This window comes from Heterocephalus glaber, unplaced genomic scaffold, assembly GCF_053883595.1.
Source record: "Heterocephalus glaber isolate CG9 unplaced genomic scaffold, H.glaber_assembly_v1.0 deba00001442, whole genome shotgun sequence".
Lineage (NCBI taxonomy): Eukaryota > Metazoa > Chordata > Mammalia > Rodentia > Bathyergidae > Heterocephalus > Heterocephalus glaber.
The window spans coordinates 53,173,442-53,198,741 of NW_028258296.1; the positions used below are offsets into that span (position 1 = coordinate 53,173,442).

General features: G+C 39.8%; 1 protein-coding gene across 2 annotated transcripts in view; it reads right to left on the minus strand.

Annotated features, from left to right (window-relative positions):
• Nucleotides 1-894: 894 nt before the first annotated feature.
• Tbx15 (T-box transcription factor 15) overlaps nucleotides 895-25,300 on the minus strand; it is a 118,728-nt gene continuing 94,322 nt past the window's right edge. For both annotated transcript variants that reach the window (XM_004853830.3, XM_021265764.2), the window contains exons 7-8: nucleotides 16,690-16,787; nucleotides 895-3,297 (exon numbers count right to left, since the gene is read on the minus strand). In XM_004853830.3, the coding sequence (XP_004853887.1) occupies nucleotides 2,513-3,297; nucleotides 16,690-16,787 (883 nt within the window). In that variant the 3' untranslated portion in view covers nucleotides 895-2,512. The remainder of the gene's footprint in view (nucleotides 3,298-16,689; nucleotides 16,788-25,300) is intronic.

A 25,300-nucleotide genomic window follows, 5' to 3' on the forward strand; every position in this document is an offset into this window, starting at 1 on the left:
AAGAATAGGAGATCTCATGTCCTGGTTCCCAACACGTAAGTACAGGCAGATCCTTTACCTTTATAATCCTACTTACCCATTTACAAGCAGTATTTCTGCCATGTCCAACATACACAGCTACCATGAGATTCAAATTAGATAACATGTCAAAGTGCTTTTTAATAAAAGTGCATAGTCCAAGCACTTTATTATTTTATTAAAAATTGCCACTTGGTACATAACAACTCCTTCCATGCCACAGTGATGCATTCGGGAGAGAGTGTATATTTACAATTAAACATAAGAAGTAAAATCTATCCTCAGAGGCATTCTTGCTTACACGCCTTAAGATATTTTTTTTTTCTTGATTGCCCAAATGCTTCGTGGGACTGTTGGAGCTCTGGCAGGATGACATGGTACTAATTCCACAGACTCAGAGTTCAGACTACCAACTCCATCGCTCACTATCTGAGAGCCATTGTCTAGTATTTAACATTTTATAAGTTTGCTTCCAGATCTACCAAATGACTATTAAAATATCCCTATCTCATAGAAGTGTTGGCAAATGAGTCAGTTGTGAAAAAAACAAAACAAACATGGTTTAGTATCTTCTACCAGGCAGGGATGAAGATAGCTACTACACACACACAGATTTCTGATCATACGAAAGCAAATATTCCATTACAGTCAGAAGGCCTGGCTTCTGAGCTGTTCACTTGTATCGTTCTGGATAATTCACTTAATCTGTCTGGAGCTCAATTACTAATTGTAAAGCGGGGGTGGTAATATTTTACTTCATGGTATTTGTATGAAGATCACATAGAATAGTACGTTTGAAACTGCTGTGCTTATGTAAGGCAGAACGCAGATGAGCAAGGCTGTTGCTTAGTTTTCTGCATGAACAAACACACTGGAAACAATTGCAAAGATTTTATTTAGCGGCTTTCTGTGCTTGGCACTTAGAAACAGTTCCGTGCATCAGGGCAAATTTTTATACACCTTTACTTCATACATATTTTACACACCCTTTTTTGCCCCCTTTTCAATATTCAAAATATTGGATTTCCCACTAGGCATATAAATACATTTATCTACAACACTTCAAAACCAAAAATCTTAATATCTGTATTATTTTATTTGGTATTATTTGCATTTCCACACCATTTTAAAAATTTAACTTGCACCAAGCTTCACTTGTTTTCTTATCATTAAAGGACTTGAAGGGAAAAGGAAAGATGAAGGAAAAACCCAAAACTTCAAAATGCAATGAACTATTTGATATAAATGGAGATCTATGGGCAGGTAAAAATGTATAGTAGACCCATCTGCAATTTCCTGGACCATGACAGGTTTCTCCAGCACAGAGGTTACAAGAGGCAGAGTCTCGGCCCAGGGTCTGCATCTGGCACATAGAGGCCAGGCCTCTATTTCTTGGCATCACCCGGGGAGGGGGCATAGAATTCTTCTATCTTCACACTTCCCTGTCCTCCCCCTGCCATGCCGCTTGTTGTGAGACTGGCACTTCCCATGTGGTGCACCTCTTCTGGTTACACTGGATAGAGCTGTGGGATCAGAGACATTCCTTGCCCCAACCCCTTGCACAAGTGCCCTGACCGTGCACAGTGTCCCAGAAAGATTTTATCCTCAGTAACTCCTCCATTCTTTCTATAGCCTGTAGGTTTGGGGGGAAAATAAAAGCACAACACATTTCCTTGGTAAATTAAAACTCTCATTGCTCACACCTTCTCTCTCAGTCTTCCTCTCCACTCTTTTCTGCTCTCTATTCTTTCTCTTCTCTCTCCTTCAGCTTCTCTCACTCCCTCTTTTCATAGGCACCACTGGGAATACCAATGACAGCACACTGAGTGAAGTGAGTCAAAGTTTAAAAGCAATTGTTTTCAGGAAGCCAAGTCCAGTTGTAGTACTGATATCTTTCCAAGCTCATCGACAGGGAAGGGCTCCAGGATACACGGTACATTCTGGAAACAGCATAAGCTGCAGCAGGGATAAGCTGGTGGCTACTGCTGGCCCAGTTCATCTAGTGTTGTACATAGATTCTTGGTGAAAGCACCATTCTGGGCCTCCCTCCACAGAGTTCACCCAGTTCAGAGTCAGTGTGCAGAATGTCTGTATATGTATGAGTTTGTCTATGATTATGTGTATGTGCATGTAAGTATGCAGGTGTGTACAGGTAGGTCTGCACGTGTGCGTTTGTAACCTTTCGTGGCTGCGTCACACTAGCGTCTCTCTTAACGTCATTATAAAATGATTATTCAGTCTATTCAAAGGCCACTCTGGCATAGACAATGGTTTATAAAACTAAGGTTTGAGAAGGCAGGCCACGGAGTTGTGGAGGATTCACTGCAAGTATCCTTCAGTGGCTGAAAAGTGTCTCTTGTTGTATGTGTTTTTCTTCTCCACAAAAAGTACACAGTTCTGTTTCCTAAAGGCACTGGGCTCCCAAAGAGGAGGATCCACCTATGGAGACTCTGAGTCTTGACTGCCATAGGCTCTGTGGAGTTTGAATTGCCCTTTAGACCATGTGTACAGACATCTGGGAGGAGGAGCCTGGGACTGCCCCATACTGCCGGCCATCACAGGTGTTGGTTGCCTGCTGATTATTAGGGGAAGGGCTAATCATGTGCATGCTGTGCTCCATCCCCGTGGGCAGGTACTGCCTCTCTCCAAAGGCCCCATTGGAAGGAGAAGAGCAGAGTAAAGTGCTTTGAGAGGCGCTCAGTTTTTCTGGGCTTGCAGCTAGCCTGGGGGAGGTGGGGAAATTGTATCCATACAGGTTGTAGGGGTTGTGGAGGGAGAAAGCATTGTAGGAGCTCTGCTGCATGTGGCTGCCCCCGAACATGTGTGGTGATGAGGAGCTGGAGGCTGCATTGCCTGCCTGCATGACATACTGAAACTGGGAAGCGGGGAAGGACCCCAGCTGGCCACCGTAAGCTTCCATCTTGCTGTTGCTGGGCAATGAGGGAGGAGTTGGTATTCCTGAGATCAGGGATGGAGTCCTCTGAGACATGAAGGTTTCAGAGGGCTGAGTGGCTGAAGCAGTGCCACTCTGGAGCCTGTTGTAGCCACTGTCACTCAGCCCTGGATAGCTTTGCAAGGCAGCCATGTTGCTTCGGGCACATGGTGGATAATCAGAGAGGTTTAGATTACACAGCTGGCTTTCTCGGCAGCCCACGTTGAAAGTGTTGGGGGCCAAATGGAAAGCTGGAGGAGAACAGGATGGAGACAGAAGATGAGAAGAAGCTGAAGGAGACGGTGTCCCAGTGCTGGAGGTGGTTGGAGAAGTGCCTGTGCTGCCCCCTGAAAATGAAACAGAAATACTATTAAGCGTTGTAAGATGCATTGTTGAGGCCAAATGTAAGCCATACAGAAGATGCTTTCCAATGTCAAGACAGGCTGATTTTTACAGAACCACTGCTTCTTTTTAACTCAAAACCCTATGCTAAATGATTTGACCTATGCATGTGTACTTACACACATCACCAAAGAGAGGACAAAGGTGACAGAAAAAACACTAAACTGTTTTTTTCTGGAAAAATCTTCCTGACTTATTTTTTTAAATTATAACAAGCTGTTCAATAATCATTTTTCAGGCTTACTTTGGCAGCACATACACAATAATCATTTTTCCTCATCTCACCATCCAATTCGCTTTTTAATAAGACCTCTAGCGATCAGTTTTCAAACCTGCCAGCTCAATTTTTCCCATTCTCAATGGACATGCATGACATATGTATCTCTTTTTTTTCCCAGTACTGGGAATCCAACTCAGGACCTTGCACTTGCCAGGCAGGTGCAGCGCCACTGAGCTACATCTCTGGCCCTTACATATGTATCTTAAACAGTGATTCTTTCTTACTTTTCCATCTTTAGTCTTTTAGCCTAAAATGTAGGACACTAAAGTAGGAATCTTATCTCAAGGGAAACAAGGTGCTGGGGCAGGGTGCCAAGTCAGGACTGAGGCATATGAAAATAAAGCAGAGGGGCCCAAGCACTGACATCTGGGGAAAGATAGTAAAGTTCTATCATATGAAGCACATATTATAAGCCCAATTATGATAGCTAGGTTGGAATAAAGCAAGGCTGGTCAGAGAAGAAATTCTGATCTAGAGACTGCTGATCTTCCTTCACAGGCATCTGCTCAGTTCAGAGACTAAAAGCTCTGATTGGAGTCCTGGATTCCGCACATCTATGAGGACAAAAACTGTCCATAAACTGACCTGAAAGTCACGAGTGCAGGATTCTACTCACAGCTCTGCCACACCAACCACCCATACGACCCTGGACACTTCACTTGCCCTCTCTAGGTTTCAGTTTCTTCATCTAGAGATGAGAAATTGAGTTAGATCAGTGGTTCTCAAGTGAAGACTACCTGACATTGAAAAATTCTGATATTCCAGGATCCCCTCTCCAACCAGCTAAAGAGAATTTCTGAGCACGGGACTTCCACATCAAAAAAGCTCCTCGAGCAAGGTTGGTGTTCCGCCATGATTGAGAGCTAGTGATGCAACCTGATTTTCTCACTGCATCGTACCCACAGTTGCAATTCTGAAACCTGAGTGTACATGAGAATCAGATAGTGGGCTGGTTGAAAAGCAGATGCTGACTCCATTCCCAGAGTGACTAAATCTGTAGTTTTTCTCAGGGCCGGAGACTAAACAGCAGGACAGCATCCACTTCCCAGCAGAAGTCAAAGACTGGTGAGTGATAGGGCTGCTGAGTCCTTCACTGAATTCCAGAATGAGAGGCTGCTTTGCCTTACATACGGAATCTCCCTCGAGGATTCAAATTTCCTCCCTCGCAGCATTATGGTATTTTCCATAACAGGTGAGAGCTGTGACATCCCAGGGGCATGGTAACCATGAGCTCACTCACAATACTTGTTGAGACTCTAAGAATCTAACCACTTCTATAAGAGGGCAAAGGACATTTTAAATGGAAAGGAACAGGAGCAAGGTTTTCATGAATGAGGAAAACGTGCAAAAAATCAGGATTTAAAGACATTGGGATACAAAAGACACAATCCTACTGTTTTAGGAAAAGTGGAATGGGTCCCAGATATGTGGACTAAGAGCCAGATGCCTCTAAGAGGAACTCAAAGTTAATTTTTAACAGGTTGAATAAAAGCCTCATCCTATACTCATAGGTACAGGTAGCAGTATTGGCTCTAGAAGTACAAATTTGGCTCTTGTCAATAGTTTTTTTTCACAGTTACATTTTTATAAAGTTTGACTAGTATCTATCACCTCTGCCTTGGTTAAATGAATGTTCATGATGCAACTGAATCTACAGTCAATACAATCAATTGCTAATTTTAGTCATCTCAGGAAATTCTCTTTCTTCGCGTCTAGCTCACAATTTAAGCTCTTGTAGGGGAGGTAAGATTGTTTTCACCCCACATTCAGAGATAAGGCCAGTACTGTAAATACTACCAGCAGCTAGCCATGGTGGGGAAGAGCCCAGGCCGGAGTCCAAGTCCATGGGTCTCTGCCCAGCTCCTGCCCACAGCAGTGCGGACTACTTCTCAATTCTCTTCAGTTGTGAAATGAAGACTTTAAACTAAAAGGGCTTCCATTTCTGACCTTTTCAGCCTTGTAGCTATGTCTGAGGATTAAAGCAGTGTAAAAAGCAAATGGTCACTTGTCGGGAGCAATGCTACATAATTTTAGGGTAAAATCATTTGGTTAGCTTAGTTCTCCTGCCTACAGCCCAGCTATGGAATTCCAAGCCATAATTGCATTTTGGCCTCCGGTCTCAACTGAGACCTCAGTGATCCGGTGATGCTGTCTGTGATTCTCCAGGACAAGAAACATCCTGGGAGCTGAAAACATCCTGGGAGGAACAAACATCTACTCAGTTCCTCCTTGTTCTTGGATTGTTACATCTTGTTTACCTGGATGTACTGAACTCTCTGCAAGTCATTTGTTACACTTTGTTTCTCCCCATGTACTGAATAAAAGGTGCTGTAAACTGGGGGCTTTCGTCTTTGCCACCCAGAGCAGCACTGATCAGCTCAGCTTTTTCTCAGTCTCATTTTTCTACCTTTCCTGTAATTCGCCTTGGGCTGCCGTGGCTCGCAGGAGACTAGGACTTACTGCAGAGGTTCTAGTAATGTCCCCTTTCCCTGTTCCCTACAGTCACTCCAAGTACTTTTCAGGGAATCATTTTACTACAATGAAGGCGCCCTGGAAGGGGAAGATTCTAGAAAGAGAAAGGAGACCATCTCATGCTACCTGTTTTTAAACAGCCAAATGGCCTAGCCCCACTGTGTTTTACATAAAGCTCAGGGAATTCATTTTCTTCTCTTTGAAGCATCATACACATTTTCTCCTTTTCCACTCTAACTGCCATGAAGTTCACTGAAATAAGTGCTATAGCGCAAATGGAGAAACTTGACTCCTGTTGTAAAGAAATTTGTGTTTTACAAGATATGGGTCTGATCTCTTCTCTTTGAAAGCCTGTTCTGCTCTCCCTGACCTGGTGTTTACGTGGCCCCTGAGGAGACCACCTGTTCAGCATGCTGCACTATCCTGTTATAGGTATGATCCTTCACGCACCAGCCCTAGCCCTACCACAGGAAGTGTGAGATGGAGCAGATGACTTTCTGCAATTCTAAATGATTTTCTCAGATGGCCCAGAATGGAACGAATGGTACTGATTTAAGGCCTCAGTTGGTTTCACTATAAAAAAAAAAAAAAAAAGAAAAAAAGAGGGGAACTATTAACAAGCTACAGGGATTTCTGCTGTGCAGATGAGAGGCACATGTTAAAATGTTTGTAGTCAGCTTGCTTTGGCTTTTAAATGACATTCACTGGAAATGAGACTCAGTGGCCTGCTGAACTTCATGGGGTGGAAGCCTCCATATGAACTAGTGTTTGAAGGGGAACCGAACCTAACCAAGAGAAGGTCACATTCCTTCCATTCACTTTGAAGAAATGCTCTTATGCACTTGCCATACTAGTACAGATATTAGCTATTTTTCAAAGCCCACATAGAGAGAGAAGACTATGGTATTCATTTTGCAGAGAAGCAAACTGAGGTACTAAGAAGTCTTTATTCTCTTATGATCTAATAGCTTGTCAACTGTTAAACAAGATTGGGAGTGCCAGGCAAGTGCTAAATAAGCTTAGGGAAGCAGCCCACCCTCTCTGAGCATTTCAACAGTTTGCTGAGTAGAGACCACTGGTAGAGACTGAGTAGAAAAAGGCTAGGCCAGAGTGGGGGCCAGGCTGCTCTGACACAGAAGGGCCAGAGCTGCCTCAAAGGGAAGCTCGCCTCCCTTTTCCATGTAACCTTCTCTTCCCTTCACCTCCATCTTCTGTGCATCTACCAGATCCTGAATATCCTAAGAGTCTTGATAAAAGATTATTTAATGGTCAGTCATGGACTGTAGAAGCAGACAAACCTAGTTTCCATCCCAGCTATCTTATCTTGCTGACTATGGGACCTTAGCAAGTCAGCCTCCCCACGTTCAGGTTCCATAACCATACAAATGGAATTACAAATGCCTATCTTCTAGGAGTGTTTTAAGAAATAAATGAGAAAATATATATTACGAAGTACTCGTAACAGTACTCAGCCTATGGGCTTTAAATATTCCCTCTCCTGAGTGGCGAAAAGAAAGGAGAAAGGAATCTCAGCTGCCAGTGGGGTGGCTCTAAAGGCTTGGCCTCTATCCAATGGAGCTCAGTATCTTGGCCTCTGCACTCACTGATGAGCATGTCCTCACAAGGGCTGGACGCCCTGTTATTATACATGAGTTAAAAGAGCCTCCATGCTGTGAATGCTGGAACACTGGGTCAAATGATGGCTGTGAACCCACCTGGCCATATTCCCAAAGGCTATGGGCTCTTCTCTGAATCATCTGTCCCATCTCAGCCCAGAATTAAAATGGCCTATACCACAGTTCTGTCTCTTCTCAGCTCAAACAAAGAAAAATGGACAAAAAAATCCCACAAATTTAACAGACTTTTTGGTGTCTTTCCCACCGTCTTCCTAGGTCTTTCATTTCTAAGAGGTGATCAAAGTATAATGCTTAATATTCTCAAGTGTTTCTGGATGAATTTCCACTGCCTCAGCTCCTTGAATCCTATTTGACGCATAGACCAAAATGAATAGTCACATATTAAAATTCATAACCAACATTAACTTGCTCCTATAGTCAAAGCTAATCGTCCAAACAACCTAAAAAAAATACATTTAGCAGTGATCCCATATAAGGACAATAACCTAGAATATACTTGTGTACCATGAAGACAAGTTAAATGTGACCGTGAAAATCCTGAATACCAAACCTGCTGACTTTTGCATCTTTAAATTGATCACTTCCAGATTGTAATATGGAACCTTTCACATGCAGTTTCCTTTTGGATTTATTTTGTTGTGATTTTTCCCCAAAAAACATTGAAAAGCAGTAAGATAAAACCCCATCTGGACTAGTAAAGAATAAATTTCCATGTAATTATTTGGTTCCTCAAGCCAGACTCTTCTCTTATATAACTCAATGACGTGTTGCTGAGATGTGTGATTTGCTATGTATCCTGAAGCTTACAAATGGATAAGAGGTAAAATATCAGCTGATCCCAGGGAATAAACCCACAGACTGTCAGAGATCATAAACTTTAATGAGCACAGTACTGTCCATCTCAACTAAAGGTACCCTTCTTGTAACGCAAATGTGAACATTATAACACTAATGGGAACTGTGTGCTTTCAATCTTAAAAAGACTCTTAATACATTCCTTTCCAAAAAATTTAAAGATGTGCATAGATCCAAACTCCTTCCCTTTAAAATAGCTTTTAGGGCTGGGGATTTAGCTCAGTGGTTTCCCCGCCTGCTGGGGACCCGAGTTTGATCTCCGGTACCAAAAATAAATAAATAAATAAATAAATAAATAAATAAATAAATAAAATAGCATAGCTTTCAAAGGAAAAATTATGAGAAAGAAAAAAAAAATGGAATCAAAGTCTGTGTAAATAGGGAAGGGTGGAGGGGGTGAAGGGCACACAGGTAACGGGAGAAAAAATAAGAACTAAGATACATCATGTACAGGTACAAATACCCAATGATAAATGTAAATGTATTGTATACCTAAAATGTACCAATAAATATATATATATATAAATAAATAAAATACAATAGCTTTCAATATATTACCCAATTCTCATTTTTCACATTGGTCCTCTGCATCTAAGTGTCTCTGTTTCTTAGATGGTTCTATTTTTCACCTACCATGTCCTTTAGGTGGGTAGCACCATTTCTTCATTTTTCATTACTTATTTTTTCTCCACTATTTGTTTTACTGTCTTCCTTACTGCAGTGTACATCTGTTGTTATCACATAAACTAACCTATCTCTCCTGAAAATAGTACCAAGATTTCCCCCTAATAAAGACCCTTTCCTATTCTGACTTCTTCATTCTTACCTCCAAGGAAGGTACATAACCCTGGGTTGGACAATCAAATCCCCATCTTTCCTCCCACCACTGTAACTGGTTTGGGGGTGACCCAATTAGAGCTAATGAGATTCAAGGAGGTCTTGCTAGAATCTTAGAAGACAGGGATATGTCCTTTCCCATCAGGGCACAACCTAAAAAGATGTAGGGCCAAAGATGCTTGCAACTATAACACAGGCTCCTGAGAATGAAGTCAACTTGGAAAAGATCAAATAGTTGAGAAATAGGCTAGCCTTAATCTGGGTGAAGTTTATTGGGCTCCTAGATTTGAATTTGTTTAAAATAAGCTTGAATCCTTTCTGTTTCAAGCCAGAGTTTCTTTTTTGTTTTGCCATTTGGGTTTTATTCTACTCACAACTCTAAGAATTCTAATTGATACATCTCCCTAATTCCACAGGCTATTTTATTGTGAATCTGAAGGGTTGGGAATATTAGGATAAAGCTGGAGGAGAGAGGAATGAAAATGAGAGTGGTAGGAATGATCTACTGACCACTTGTTTAGACGGAAGCTATGGATTCTGACTTCATAAAATATGATAAATTCTCTACAAGTAGTACCAAGAGATTTCAGCTATTTGGATTCTTGATGGAAATTAAGTTCTTAAAGAAGATGTGATAAGATACCTATTCTATTTTCAAAAACATATAACTTCTTAAATTGTTATGGGAATAGGAGGAGCTGCTACTCTGACCTCATTCTGATCAATAAGAACAAGCTAAATAATGATGTAAAAATGCTGGCAACTTTTTAAAAAACAACTTTCATACAGACATTCATAACAAAATGAAATGTAGATAATAGAATAACAACTGTCTGATTTCTTTAAAGATTTCTAAAAGTTTAGGGGAAAGATATGCACAAATAAATGACCAGAAAAACCTAAACAGGAAGGAATGTGATTCTGAAATTCAAGTATGAACCAATAAAGGATAAGATAAAAAGAGGAGTACCTAAGAACAACAAAGTGGCTATTCGGTACGGCTTTATGAAATAGTTATGCAAGACATAAAAAAGAATATATAAATAAGAGCAGAAATAAACATAAAAAATAATGTGAGAGAAGCATTAGAAAGCCTAAAATTAAGTGAAGTCTATAGATTTCCTTAGCAGCAATACCCATGTTCTTTTTCGCCTACAGGGTTCATTTTCTTCAGACTAGTTATATCATTTTAATTGCCCTATCCTTTTTTTACCATCTTGAACTTTTAAATTCAAGTTTATTTGCAGCTAACAAATTATGGGATGCTATATTTTAATACAGGTATACATTGTCTAATATTTTTAATCAAATCTTTGTAATATTTAAATCAGAATAAATATATTTACTCCAACACTTATAATTTCTTTATGGTGAAAACATTCAAAATCCTTTCCTTTTTTATTTTCTTAGAACAGGGTCTTGCTATGGAATTCAGGCTGGCTTGAACTCACTAAGCTGCTCAGACTGGCCTCAAACTCATACCAATCCTCCGGCCTCAGATTCATGAGTCCTGGGAGTACAGGCATACACCGATGTACCTGGATCTCAAAATCCTTTCTTTTAGCTTTTTAAAATACACAGGACATATTTTTTCCTTAACAGAAACAAAGTCTTTGTAAATAGGGAGGGATGGAGGGGTTGAAGAGAGGGCAGGGGAAGGGGGAAAAAATAAGAACCAAGATATATCATATAAAAGTACAAATTCCCAATGATGAATTTCATCATATTGTATACCTAAAATGTACCAATAAACTTAATGAATTAAAAAAATACAGAGAACAGTATCATTATCTATGGTCACACCACTGTGCAACAGGACACCTAGACCCATTGGCCAAACTTTCACCATCCTCCCTCCCCCTAATTATCTATTAATGTCATTAAGTCTGTCCAGAAAAATTTAACGTTACGTATGACAGCATGAGAAACACTAATACAAGCTGACTAGATGGATGAAAAATAACTCTTAAAATTTCAAGGTCATTTTACTTACTTTCCATAGCATATGCACTTATATATTATATAGACACCTGAAACCATAAATAATTGTTCCCATCTTGTATGTAATTTTATAATTTCTACTTAAGATTTTTGGGATGCTTTTTTCATTTGTTTTACCAAGGTACTTTTCTTCCTGATATCAGGCCTTCTGGGGGTTTTCATTGTTGCTGTGGTGGTGGTGGTGGGTTTTTTTCCTAAACTCTTTTCTCTTCAAGTTTAGGCTGAAATTGGTGAGTTCTTGACAAACATAGTGATACTAATCCCTTGATACAGCACCTAGCAGAGTTCATTTATTCATTCAGTCACTAAATGTGAACAAGATAACATGTCTGGAACCAAGTATTTAATCACAAGGGGAAAATATAAGAATATAGAAATGAAAGATAATCATGAAAGAATGATATTTAGCCTACTACAGATAGCAAAGAAAAGTTCCCTGACAAAGTGCTATTTAAGTTGATATCTTAGAGGTAAACAGTAATAACTATAAGTCAAAGTGGGAAGGAGCCTTCCAGACAAAGAGAACAACATGTGGCAGGAAAGAGCACAGCCTGATAGAAAACTACAAAAGTAAGACCAGAGAAGCTGGAACAGCAGAGGAAAGAGGGAAAGTGATATAAGCTATAGCTAGAGTGATAATAAAGGTAACAATTAGGAATAATCTTAGAGCACATTCACTGCATATTTAGTAAGTCCTAGGCACTTTTGTAAGTGCTTCATTGTCTTATTTAAGGTATTAACTTATCTAATTCTCACTGCCACCATCTCTAATTTAGAGACAAGCAACTCAAGCCAGAACGTGAAAGATCAAATAGACTATGCTTAAAAAAATGTTTTGCATAAGTGAAAGTACATCATGGCCATGGAAGAAGTTTAAGGAAGTTGAAGTAAAAGGTTAACATGAACAGATGTGTGTTTTGAAAAAGTTATTCTGACTACTGTGTGCAGAGGGATGTGGAGGGAAAAATAGAGGCTATGAGTCATCTAGGTGAGAGATGATGAAAGCTCAGAGTAAAGACACAGCCAGGGAGGTTAGAAAGGGAGCAGATTCAAGGACATGGTGATGGTGGAATGGGACTAGGAGAGATTCAAGACAATGAGTGAATGGGGAGTCCTTCACTGAGAAGAAGCTGACTATAGTCTCTATTTCAGACACACTGAGCATACCGGACTTGGGCAGAAATACAGTTACCAATTAAATACAATATCAATTACCAATCGAATGTCCCTCATCTAAAACTTTATGCCAGAAGCATTTTGAGATTCTGGGCTTTTAAAAATACATATTGTAGAATATTTGCATATACATGGTGATATATGTAAGGGACAGGATATAAACCTAAACCTGAAATTCATTTTTTTTGCTTCATGTACACATCATACACATATTCTAATGGTAATTTTATACATTGTTTTTAATAATTTTGTGCATGAAGCAAAGTTTCATGGTGTGGAATTTCCCAATTATAGTATCCCATTGGCACTCAAAAACTTTAGATCTTGGAGCAGCTCTGATTTTGGATTTTAGTATTAGGAATGCTCAAATTATACAGTTTTTTTAGTGGACTGAATTGAAATGCTCTCCATACTCCATCAGGAGCTCCTTGTTCTTATAGTATAAGTCATGTTGTGTAGCTGAAATCATGTTTTTCTATATCAAAAGGGACATTCTATAAAAATATTCTATGTGACTACTCAGTTGCAAGCTTGACAAATGGGCACTATTCTTCATCTCAGTGATTCATGAGTTCTGCGTAAAGTGGTTATTTTTGAGTGATTACAATGACTAGAGAGTTCAAAAACTGCTATCTACTGAATTGTTCTTTCTCAGTATTTTACTAGTATAACTTTACTAGTATAGTATAACTACTATAACTAGTATAACTTGCCCAGCATCTGATCCTCTTCACTGACCCACTTCTAATTAACACAAGTCAAACTGATGAAAATCCAGACAGAGATCCTATCATTCTGACACATTAATCACCAAACACACTCTAAAACACTCAGTGGTTTTAAGATCCATAGTGATTTCTACTGGCACTTGAACAAAAGAGAAAGCTTCACATCTCCTCGTTCCCACAGAGGGGGACAAATCACCAGTGCTGAGGTCCCCAGAATCATCCCTTTCAGGACAACAGTTGTCAAATCACTTGGGGCCACTGCTCACAGAAGCTCTCTTAATTTGAGCCACACAAGTAGCTCTGTCTTACATATGAGGAAACTGAGGCATGCATTTTATTTAAGAATATCCATCAGAACAACAACACAATAGCACTGAGCCTGCCTATAATGCACTTGGGCTCTTGCTTCGTTATCTCTGCGTGTCTAGGTTGCCTCAGTCACCTTCCCTAAGCGTAACTTACTCGGTTAGGTCATTTCTTCCCTGTTACTAGCAGTATTCAAAAAGAAACCATTCCTGAAAGGGAGGTTCTATCTCCAGACTCTCCCAACACATAAATATCTCCGCTGATTCCAAATAAAGGCCATACAATTGATTTCATTTTTAAAAATGGAATATAAACCTATCAAGAGTTAATGTTCAAGATGTTGAATGACAAACCGTGAATAAGAAAAATAAACTAAATTCTTTGTGGGAAAGGAATTTAAAGCTTTAGTGAGTAAGAATGAAGAAAGATAATGTGATCTGGTAGAAAGAAAACTGCCCTGCTAAATGGGGAATCTCAACTCTGCTCTGCTACCACTTAACTATGGGTGTGTTACTAGATGACTGTATGCCTCAGTTTCTCTTTCCTGTCAAAGATAGAAGATTTTGAATCCCACACATTCTTCTCCATAAAAGAAAACAACTATTTAGGATACATCATTCAATGCTTTAAATTTGTTTTTATTTTTTGGGCTGGGGATTTAGCTCAGTGGTTCTGCCCCCTGCCTCACAAGTGCAAAGGCCCGAGTTTGATCCCTGGTACCAAAAAAAAAATTTTATTTTTTGTGTTTTTAAATTTTTTTCTTAGTTATACAGATTAATGGGCTTCATTTTGGCAGGTTTATACAAGCACATAACATATTTTGATCATTTATATCCCCTCATTACCTCATTTCCCAGACTTTCCCCCTAATTTCACATTGCAGGGGCAGGGGTCAGGTTCAATATGAATAATATATTTTCTCAATCCTTTTTTTGTAAACAGAATTATTTGAGTTTTGCACAACTATGGCTGACTCAACTCAGTATTTTCCTTGAAATTTTATGAAGGAAATTTTACAAAGGAGCTGTAATGAAAAAGAAATGAAAATGACAACAAGAGCAAGAAAAACAAAGCATCCTTACCCTCATCTATGTAGAAAGGTTGGTCTGACCTCTACCAATAACAGCAAAAAACTGTCCTAGAGCTATAATTAGACAAGTTCTTGAAGCAGTGAGGCTGTACTGACTCCTCAATGAGTCCATCATTATTGCGTTCTTAAATTTGGTGTCAACATTCCCCTCACTAACAAACCAACTACTCTAAAACCAGTGTCCCCCTCAATATTCCACTAGCAACTTAACTTCATTTTCCATTCCAAGTTACAGAGAGGTTTAGCAAAAATAGCTGACTCTTCTTCATTTGTGAGTAATACTGTGCACATTTACTGAAACCTAGTTCTTAAGGGAAGGGGAAATGAGTAGACACTTTTAAGCCCTTTGTTAACATCAGGAAACCAAGTCTTTTTGTTTATTTTAGAGACAAAGTCTTGCTATGTCCCTAAGTTGCCAAAGCTGAGCTCAAACTCACAATCCTCCTGTTTCAGCCTCACAGAGTGCTGGGATTACAGGCCTGTGCCACCACACCTAGCTAGATACATATCTTCCTACTGGATCAAGTTCAATGTATAGTTTAATTATATACATACTCTAATTAATCTATTTAACAGAAAATGTCATTAACTATTTAATAGAAATTTTAATCCAGTAAATTAGCTTTTTGCTAGCCTCATCTCACTACTACATGAATCCAAAGATTCAAGTTTGTTTCCTTCAGTATAAAAGGGGGTCACTGAAATAGTCATGACATTATGCCTTGAAATTTCAGTTTCTCCTAAACCAAATACTTTCAAAATATCAATAAACCTTCACGATGATAGATTTTCAGGAGCGTCATAAACCTTGATGCACCAATACCCAAGTAATCTATGCAGGTTCCCTGTGCCTGTGCTGCCCAGGGGTCTCACACGCTGTTGCAATGTAAGCTGCCTCCCTCAATGATCGCTCCATATCTACATCCACTTACACACCAGCTATCTGTGCTCCAGAAAGGAGGCTGGCAGGGGTCCTGCCTACCTAAGCCACAGGACCACCAAGGAATTTCATTTGTGCTCATTAGCTGCTTCTCCAGCCAGGTGCTGTGGGACATCTTGGAGTCACAGCAGTCAACACAGTCATTACCTACCATGCCTGCTCACAAGAACTGGCAATATCTCTACTACCTTCTTTACCTTCTCCATGTTACAAAAGAGCTCAGTCTGTACATTTTGATGAGTGTCACAGTGGGGCAGAAGGAGGCTGGAGGAACTGGGAAGAAGATTCCTAAACTATCTGATTCTTTGGAAAGCTTTCACTCAGGTAACCAGGTGGATGGACCTAGTAACAGGATGGTACTGAGAAAAGGAACAGAGACCAGCCCACAAACCCTCTGTATATATAGCCAAGGTTTCCCAACCTGAGCTATGAGAAGGGCGATTAGAAACCAGATGAAAATCACAGAGCAGTGGGACAATGTTATTTAGCACACTGACTTGAAAGGGGTATTAATCCAGACAACCAAAACAAGAGAGAACACAGTAACAGGGTTCAAATGGGCTTGTAGCAGCACCCCCCTTTATGGTGAGACCTGATGTAATTTATTCCCATTGTCCACAGCTAAGTTTCTTCTCATCTATAAAACTAGAATAAGAAAACTGATGAGGCTGCCATGAAGAATAAAGTTATTATGACAATCTCTTCTAATACTAGGATCCATGTGAATGCTTAATAACGGCCACGATAATTTCATCATCCTCAAAAGCATAAATATATAACTATGTTTTCAGGAAGAAATAATTTGGAATGCCAGATGAGATGCTGTCTCTAGAACCAGCTTGTTTGCACGGGTGGTGATACTTTGGTTATTTAGGGAGCTACTGAGTTCTCTTTGTTCCAGGAGAATTGGTGTAGCCCATATCTTGACATGGAGCCAGGCGTGCTGTACTCAGTTCAGCCTCCCCGACGTTCCCCATGCCTAACACTAAGAAGAGGCCTTGCCCCAGGGCTTTACCTTGCTGCTTTTGCATAGTAGTAAAATCCTCAAAGGTGAGTGTACGCACAGGAGGTCTCCAAAATGCGTAAGTCTCCATGATAGCTTCAAGTCCAGTTCTGGGGAAAGAAAAGCCAGAAAATCAAGTTGTAAACATCCCCAAGAAATGAGCTGGCTTTTTAATGATCCAGAGGTGGTTAGTGTGACAAGTGGCATAGGAGAGGCACCAAGAGAGAACACCACTAGGGTAAGGTAGTCTGGAAAACACAAGGTACAATGACGCTACCTTGTAGGAAGAACGAATGCAACTCATTCAAATTATTTGCCAGCAAATCTATAACTGTGATTAAAAACTCATCTGATCTTTTGTCAAAAGAGGTTTGATATACATGAATACAGCATATAAAGTGCTCAAGATCAAGGGCACTGATATCGTGAGTACGGGGGCAAGAGTATAGCGCTGACTGCTTTGATAGCACAGGGCAATGCCCTGTCATTACCACATCACCATGGATGCAGCTCATCCCAGAGTCAACTCTACACCAATGAAACTGCCAAACTGAAGTTTCTTCAAGGTTTTCTTAAGTCAACAGAGATGCTCGGGTGGCAGAAGTAAAAGTAAATAATCAAATAACACTAAAGCTTCTATTGCAACAAGAAACACCTACTTGAAGGCAAAGAAGAGGCTTGGACTCAGAAGGTACACCTCAGGCAAAAAGATCAGTACATTCTGCAAATATTTACCTGTATTTTAATAGCACAATAATCTGAATGGTTTTAAAAGTACAAACTGTCAGACTTCAGAAACTGTCCAGTGTTTCACAAATACATTCCTTTATGGTTTCCAGTTCGTTGGTATTGGGCATCCCCTAAATTGGACTATGTGCTCACTGTCTGCTTTACTATCCCTATGGTTGTCTTTTTCATCTTTGTTAGGAGCTCAAATACATCATTTTCAGATAATTATCCAGGTTAACTCTGATATAATCTTGCCAATACTCCATATCTTCAAAACAGAGTATTGGTGGGGGCTTGTTTAAAGCTTGAACACAGCTTCTAGTTTTTTACTTTTCTTTAAAAACTAATTGTTTCATTTCTATCTAGGTAGGGGGAAAGGAAGTGTAGAGACTCTAGGGAAGGTAGAAGAAGGCAAATGGAGAAGAGCAGATAGCATACATTCCCTTCAATGCAGTCATTGGAAGGTGGCATGGTGTCCCTTCCAGGAACAGACAGTCTTTGTCCTTTAATATGAAATGTATGCTGCCTGCCCTTCTCCCTAGGTAATACATTTACAGAGTTATCTTCAGTCTTACATGCCAGAAATAGAGTGAAACGTTTTAAGTAAAAATAAATAGTCTATAAAACAAATAACTATAGGATCCCCTGTGGTTCTTCTCAGATGAGTAGATATACTGATTGGCTCTGTGTTGGAAAATTTCCTCCCTGACCAGGTCTCACTTGTACAGCTAACTTTCTAAAGTCTTCCCTGGAATCCTGGAGGCTTTAAATACACCAATGTTGGCAAAGCAAACTCTATATTTTAAGAAGGGGTTCAGAGGAGAGAGTGCTGCCTGGTGTTTATTAGCTGTTAATCTGTTAGAAGGAGGAATAGAAGACATCTCCACATAGTCACTCTACATTAATGCTGAATACAGTACATGAAATTATTTGTAGAGAGAAACAACCCAGGCTATCAGAGAGTTCAGAATAATAAAGGGATAGGTGGATAAAGCCATGCTGAGCCTTGGTGGATAGAAGAAATAGGCTAAGCTTAGCTCTTACTGCTATGTTTTGGAATGTTGGCGACCCACCAGGTCATTTTAGGATTCCCTTTAATGGCACAGAAGGCTCACTGCAAATGGCAGTGTTTTTATTGTCCCACCTTCTAGTCCATTCTTCCCAGGGACATGTAATAATGATGAGGACAAAATGCTAGCTCAAGGACAAAGCACAATCCTTCTTTATTTCATAACAAAGGCTAGAAGATTATTAAGCAACAATAATATGCAAATATACTACCAATATCATATTTATTGAATAAGTAGAAAATGAATTTAGGATTCATTTTCATAATTGACCCAAAAAAAGGCTGGGGCAAAGCTGTTCATGATTTATGTAAGCAGCCAACTTTATACTACAAAATAGTAACCATGTATCCATATGTCCAAATCTTAAAATCCAACTAAAAAACAGAGTTATAGAATTGCACATTTAAAATTTGGGAATTTGGAAAGGATCTTGGGTATCATCTACTTACCTATGACACCATATTTGATGGTTATACAGACCCTGGTGGCATATTTCCTTAGGAAAAGATTTGGTTTTTTATTAGCTGTGTTCAAAGCTCTTTCTGACATTTGGCTGAAATCTCTGATACAGCTTTCACCCTCCGTTCCCATTACCAATGGGAAAGTGACAATGGTGCCAGACATTTCTCATGAGGAATCTGCCTGCCACGTGCTCATCAGGGAGATAGATCTGCCTTAGCTGAAGAATGCAATGTACCACATGTCATATACAGGCACATCCATGGTCCCTCAAGCCATCTGTCCTAACAAGGGTTATTTTGATGGCCGAATTGGGAAAATTGGAGTTCCCACTTTCCCCCAAATAATGGTAAGACCTGAAAGTTACTAATCATAGCTAATTAATCCACTGAGGATCTATCTCTCATAGATTTATACTATATAGAACATAATATAAATTATCCTATTGTGTGTATTATCCTGTAGGATGTAATATGTAGGATGATATAAATCTCCTAGATCTAAATGAATATTTATATATTCAGTGTATCTCTCCTCTAGGAAAATTAATCCTATTTGTTTTCTGTACGCCATATCTTCCATTTGTCCTCAAATTCTATTAACAAATATATTAAGATTTGGTGTAGTGCAACAGCAATATTAGACAATTCACTTCTGTCCAGCACTAGCATATGTGTACTCAGAAGCTTTGGATCTTAGGGGTTTTTTTGTGCCCCAGTGCCCACCGCAATGTTAGATCTCAATTGATATGCGTGGAATTAATAAGTGGAAAAATAAATGTTTTACTGAGTCACCCTGTTGTAAATTTTAGCTACCATTCATTTCTTTCTCAACTTGAAACTTAAGAAAACAATTTTGAGTAAAATAAATTGAATATAGAAGCAATCCTCTTGTATTAAAGATTGGGAAATTGTGAGTATGCTTTTTTTGACATAGAGCTCAGACAGGTTTCAGTTTTCCTTTGATTTCTTCAGTTTCAGTCATTAAGCATCTGACCTTGAGTAGACTGAGATCCCTGGCAGAGGTCAGTCATTTCCGCTCTTCGTATCTCCTTAGAAGAGTCCTTGCCAACTTCCCATTATATCTTCAACCCTTTGGACGTCTATCCAGAGTTTGTCCTGTGCTGCACATTGCTTACTTATTCTCTATCATTTAACCCTTCTTTGTGAAATTTTATGTCCAGATTTTTACTGGATTCACTACCAAGGAAAAGAGCTGTCTCAAGTGACCATGTTTTTCAATGTGTTCTACACGGTGGTCCTCTTTGGGTTTGCTGGACACGAGAGACCTGATGTCCTCTCTGAGGCTTCCAATCAGAAGTGCTCAAATTGGCAAGTTTCCCCCCTTGCTTGCTTTTCCATATCACCTCCAGTGACACAGAGGACATGTCCAAACCCTGTGGTTAAGTCCTTTGGCTATAATCTCCTCTCTGATTTCCAGGCCCCTTATCTTTTGACTTTTCAGTGTGTTGGCCAAACTAACAGAATGTGCTGAAAAGAAAGGGAAAGATAAAGGGGGCAAAGCAAGCCAAACAGTTCTTTGCAAGTTGATGATGCCTCAACATCAACTGATTTGGGAAAATAACCAAGTTGTAAAAATATATTCTTGCAACCTTATTCCAAAAAAAGTTGGGATCATCCCTTTGAAGTTCAGCAAATCTTTTTGCTGCTGTGTTTGCAATACACAATAATTATATTAATTTTGAGGTACGGGTACATTAATATATCATGTCTTCATCATTTTCCATATCCTTTATTTTATGTTTTTTTTTTTGGTACCAGGGATCAAACTCAGGACCTTGTGCTTGCGAGGCACGTGGCGGAACCACTGAGCTAAATCCCTGGCCCCTCCATATCTTTTCTTCCCTTCCTTGGCTTCTTGTCCCTTCCCCGATCCTCTTTCTCATCTCCAAAAAGTCTACCTCTATATTCCCTACCATCTCTCCTTTATTTTACTCTTTAATTTATCTATATTTTGAGTTTCTAAAATAAGAGAAATTATGTGATATTTAACCTTCTTTATCTGATTATTTTCACTTAATACTACGGTCCCAAGATCTGTCCACTTTCCTTCAAATGATTCAAATTCACCCTTCTTTATGGTTGAATAATACTCCATTGTGTATATAGACCACATTTTCTTTATTCATTTGTCTGTTGATGGGTATCTAAGATGTTTCAATAGTTTAGGTATTGTGAAGTGCACTGCTATAAACATGGATATCCAAGTATCATTAGAGTATGATATGTTTAACTGTCTCGGGAATATACTTAGGAGAGATATAGCTGGTCAAGTAGAATCTCTATTTTTAGCTTTTTGAGGGATTTGCAAACTGATTTCCATAGTGGTTATACTAGTTTACCACCTACCAATAATGTAAAAGGGTTAGTTTCTCCCCACATCCTCACCAGCTTTGTTGTTTTGCATTCTTTTTTTTTTTTTGGTACCGGAGACTGAATTCGGGTCCTTGTGCTTGCGCAACAGGCGGCGAAACCACTGAGCTAAATCCCCGGCCCTTGTTTTGCGTTCTTGATGAGACCCATTTTTCCTAGAGTAAAGTGAAGTCTCACGATTGTTTGATTTGCAGTTCCCTGATGACTAAAGATGTGAGGTTCAGCAAATATTTGACAATTATACTAACATTTATTAAAACATTCACAATCCTATTAGGTAGCACACCAGTGAGTATTTTCTGCTACTCTTTTATTTTGAAATAAGGAATTGCTTTTTATCATTTCTTGCACTTATTTTGTTTAGTTTTGACTTTCTTGCTCAATTTTGACTTTTCCTTACACCATATTCTGGTGATACTTGTGAAAAAAATGTACAATTAAATAATATGGCCATTTATCATTTCTCAACAGGTCAAAAGCTAAGGATAGCCTAATATGAGAGGAATTTTTCAAGTCATAAAGCCATTACCCAATCCAAAGGAAAACATATGCCAACTTCAGGAAATATAAAGGCAAAAAAGACACAGAGTCTTTTCTCTTAAGAGTTTCCTGTTCGATGAAAGAGAACCATGTGTAAATAACTAAGTTCTGAATATTGTGGTGCACTGAAGACTGGTAAACAATACCAAGGAACATGAAGTCAGAAGTATCTCTTATACTGGTAAAGCTCAGGGAACATCCCACAAAAGTCCAATTGTTTAACCTTGATATTAAAGAATACTGAGCACCCTTCCACTCAGAGAAGAGGCAGGAAAGGCCTTCTTAGTAGAGTCAGCAGTGTGTGCAAATACTTAGAAGTATGGAATGGAAAGCATCTTCTGGGGATGGAAAACAAGTCAGGATGACAGCATGCAATATCAAGTAGTAGACACCATGAACAATTATTTCATATTAAGTGCTCAGATTTTATCCCATGGGTAACACTCAGCCTCTGATCTCCTTTCCTTTTCTATCTTTCTCCGGTGTTTGAAAAGGCTCAGAATATACTACTGTTTGAGATCTAATTATCATATCTCCACATTCTTGGACTGCCCTTGCTCCACTGAGGTGAGGTCAAGAAAGTGTGTCTTGCCTTCACTGGATCTGGAATCAGCTCCTCTATACAGAATCTTCACGCTATTTCTTATCCAGGTATTTCTAAAAGACGCCCCAGCAGAGGTGTGCAAATTGACTAGAAAGCAAACTATCATTCAAAACTTGGCTCACAGTGGCACAACAGGTATATCTACATGATGAAGTAGGTGCTTCCTTGATGCACCTCCTCCAATGGCTTTGAAGACTCAATACCCAGTGGACAGATGATTGGAGCTGAGTTAGACTTTTCATCACCTGGTGGTCTCCAATTTGGGATTCCTGCCCCCCCCCACATTACACTAGATAATAATGGCAGCCCCAGAGGAGTTTTCACTGCCTTAGGAGTAGGATAAAAATCCATAATAATACTAAGCAGGTTAACTCAACTATTAAGATTCTTTGCCATTGTATGGGATGATCTAACTTTAGTAATTCTTTTTTTTTTTTTTTAAAGTTTTTGAGACAGGTTCTTACTGTGTAGTCCAGGCTGGTCTTGAACTCACTATGTAGTCCAGACTGGCCTCAAACTTGCAGTAATCCTCCTGCTTCAGCCTCCCAAGTGCTGAGATTACAGGCATGCAGGACCACTAAGGTTCCAAAAGGGGTAGATTAGCATCATAGATAAGACTGTGGATCTGGGAGTTAGATTTCTCAGATTCAAATTGTAACCCTAATTTTCATTACTATAACCTTGGCTAAGTTGTATCACCTCCTTATGCCACTTCTCTCTATCTATAAAGTGGAGATAATGATAATACTTTCTGCTAAATACAGATTGATTAAAGAAAAAATATGCATAAGAAGAGAGAAAACATAATGCAAGGTTAATGACCATCCATCTAAGTCAAACAAAATAAATCCAATCATTTTGCTCAAGTTGTGGCCTGTAATATAAGAATGCAATCTTACAACCCTGGAATTCAAACCTTTGTCAGCCCTTTGGCTCCTGAGTAAAAGTGGAGGGAGCCATAGGTTGCCTAATTCCCTTTCTCACTCTCTCTTCAAAGAACCAAAAGCATGTCCTGGAGGCCCCTGTAGGCCTCATTATCTCACAGATATTTCAGACTCCAATATGTTAGCCATTAAAAAGAAGTCACTCTGTTCAATGACACCATCCCTGGGCAACAGCCATACATAATAAAACAACTGCCAACTTTCCCTGGCAAAGCCACACAGCCAATAGGACAATGATGGAAAAGGTTCATGACAAGTGCAGGAGAGCAAACAATAAGGGAGAGAAATATGTTAAGTACTGGCAAAAAGACCACAAGCCAGGGGACATGATAAACTGCTCTGGCCTGGATGAATGGGAAATGTCCAGCGAGATGCTGCTGCCAAAATCCAGTGCAGGGCCAGCTAGCTTGACCTATAGATGCAGCAGTGCCTGAGAGGGAGTCCAGCAATGATTACTTCCATAGATCTGCTAAAGGGCAGAAGCCCCCGTGCCAGGGATAACAAAAGAATATGCAAAGTCTACAGGGGCTAGTAAGATTGCCAGGAAAGAGCAAAATGAGATTGGCTGGAAAAATACAGCCAATGGCTCCAGAGAGAACAAATGAAAACACAGAAACCAAACATGAAGGAAACACTTGGGATGCTGCACTGGTTGAAGTAAGGTAAGTGGTCAGCCTGTTGGCTCTCAGCTTGCTACATGAGCCTTTATGAGCCACAGGGAGTCAGAGGTGGATGAGGGCACGGTTTCTGCTGACTATCAAGCTGCACCTAGCAGAGGAGAGTGAAATCATTCTGCATGCTGTAACTGGCTGGATTTGCAAACCCTAAAAGCAAGCACCTTGCTGTATTCAGTTTTGTCACGAGTAAAATGGGAAATACTGAACAGATAGCATCAACTGTAAGGTGAAAATGGACAGCTTAGAAAGCAGATACTACATGAAATACGTATTACTATTATTTGGCCACATAATTTGAATGGCTAGAAGTAAGTCTGAAGTTGATCTGCATGCAATTGCTGGTATTTTGGCATTTGGACCTACAGATAGAGCAATTTTCCATATTTAGCTTAATAGATAAAAGGTGGAAATAAGATTTGAATCACTTGTTTACAATAGAGAAGTCTGTTACTAGATGTTAGCTGAGATCCATCCTGCCCCTCTCCTTTACCCACTCTCATAGAAAAGTTATTTTCGACCTAAGTGAAGAGGAACTGGGCCTGGGGCTAATTTTCCAGCTGAGTTTTCTTTGTCCTTCCTTGTCTTTCTGTTATCCTATGGTACTTTAATTCCTCATCTCACACTCTTTCCACCAGGGGTTGTGAGGAAGGGCTGAGCCTCCAACACAGGCTTCTGTCTGTACCTGAGAGAGGGGGTTTTTCATTCCATAACTCGGGCCTTGGGACAGAAGCTACTTAGGAAGAGGTTCCAGGAAAATTCCTTACTCTCAAATAGCACCACCCTCACATTAAGTATTAACCTCACTAGACATCCTCTTTCAACAAACACATACATCCACTCCCATGCAACAAGTGAAAACTGTCACTTGAAACATTATATTAAGGGGACAGGTGGCACTGAGAAGATCTGCTGCCTGCCACTCTCCCAGGAAGCAGCGGTGCTTGCTGGAAACATTCTGAGAACAAACTCAGACTCAAATTCCTCCTGCACCTCATTCTGCCGGCCTTATTGTTTCTTCAGTGAGAGACAACCCCTTAAACTACTTACTTCTATAAAGGAATCTCCTTGCGACACAGACACTATCGCTGGCTTCTCTCTGACAGTTTCAGAATTGTGGAATTTGAGTGCCCTATCTAAGGCCTCCAAGGGTGGACTCCATAGAGAAGAATGTACTTACTAAAAAACTGCACCAGTTCTCTAGGCTAAA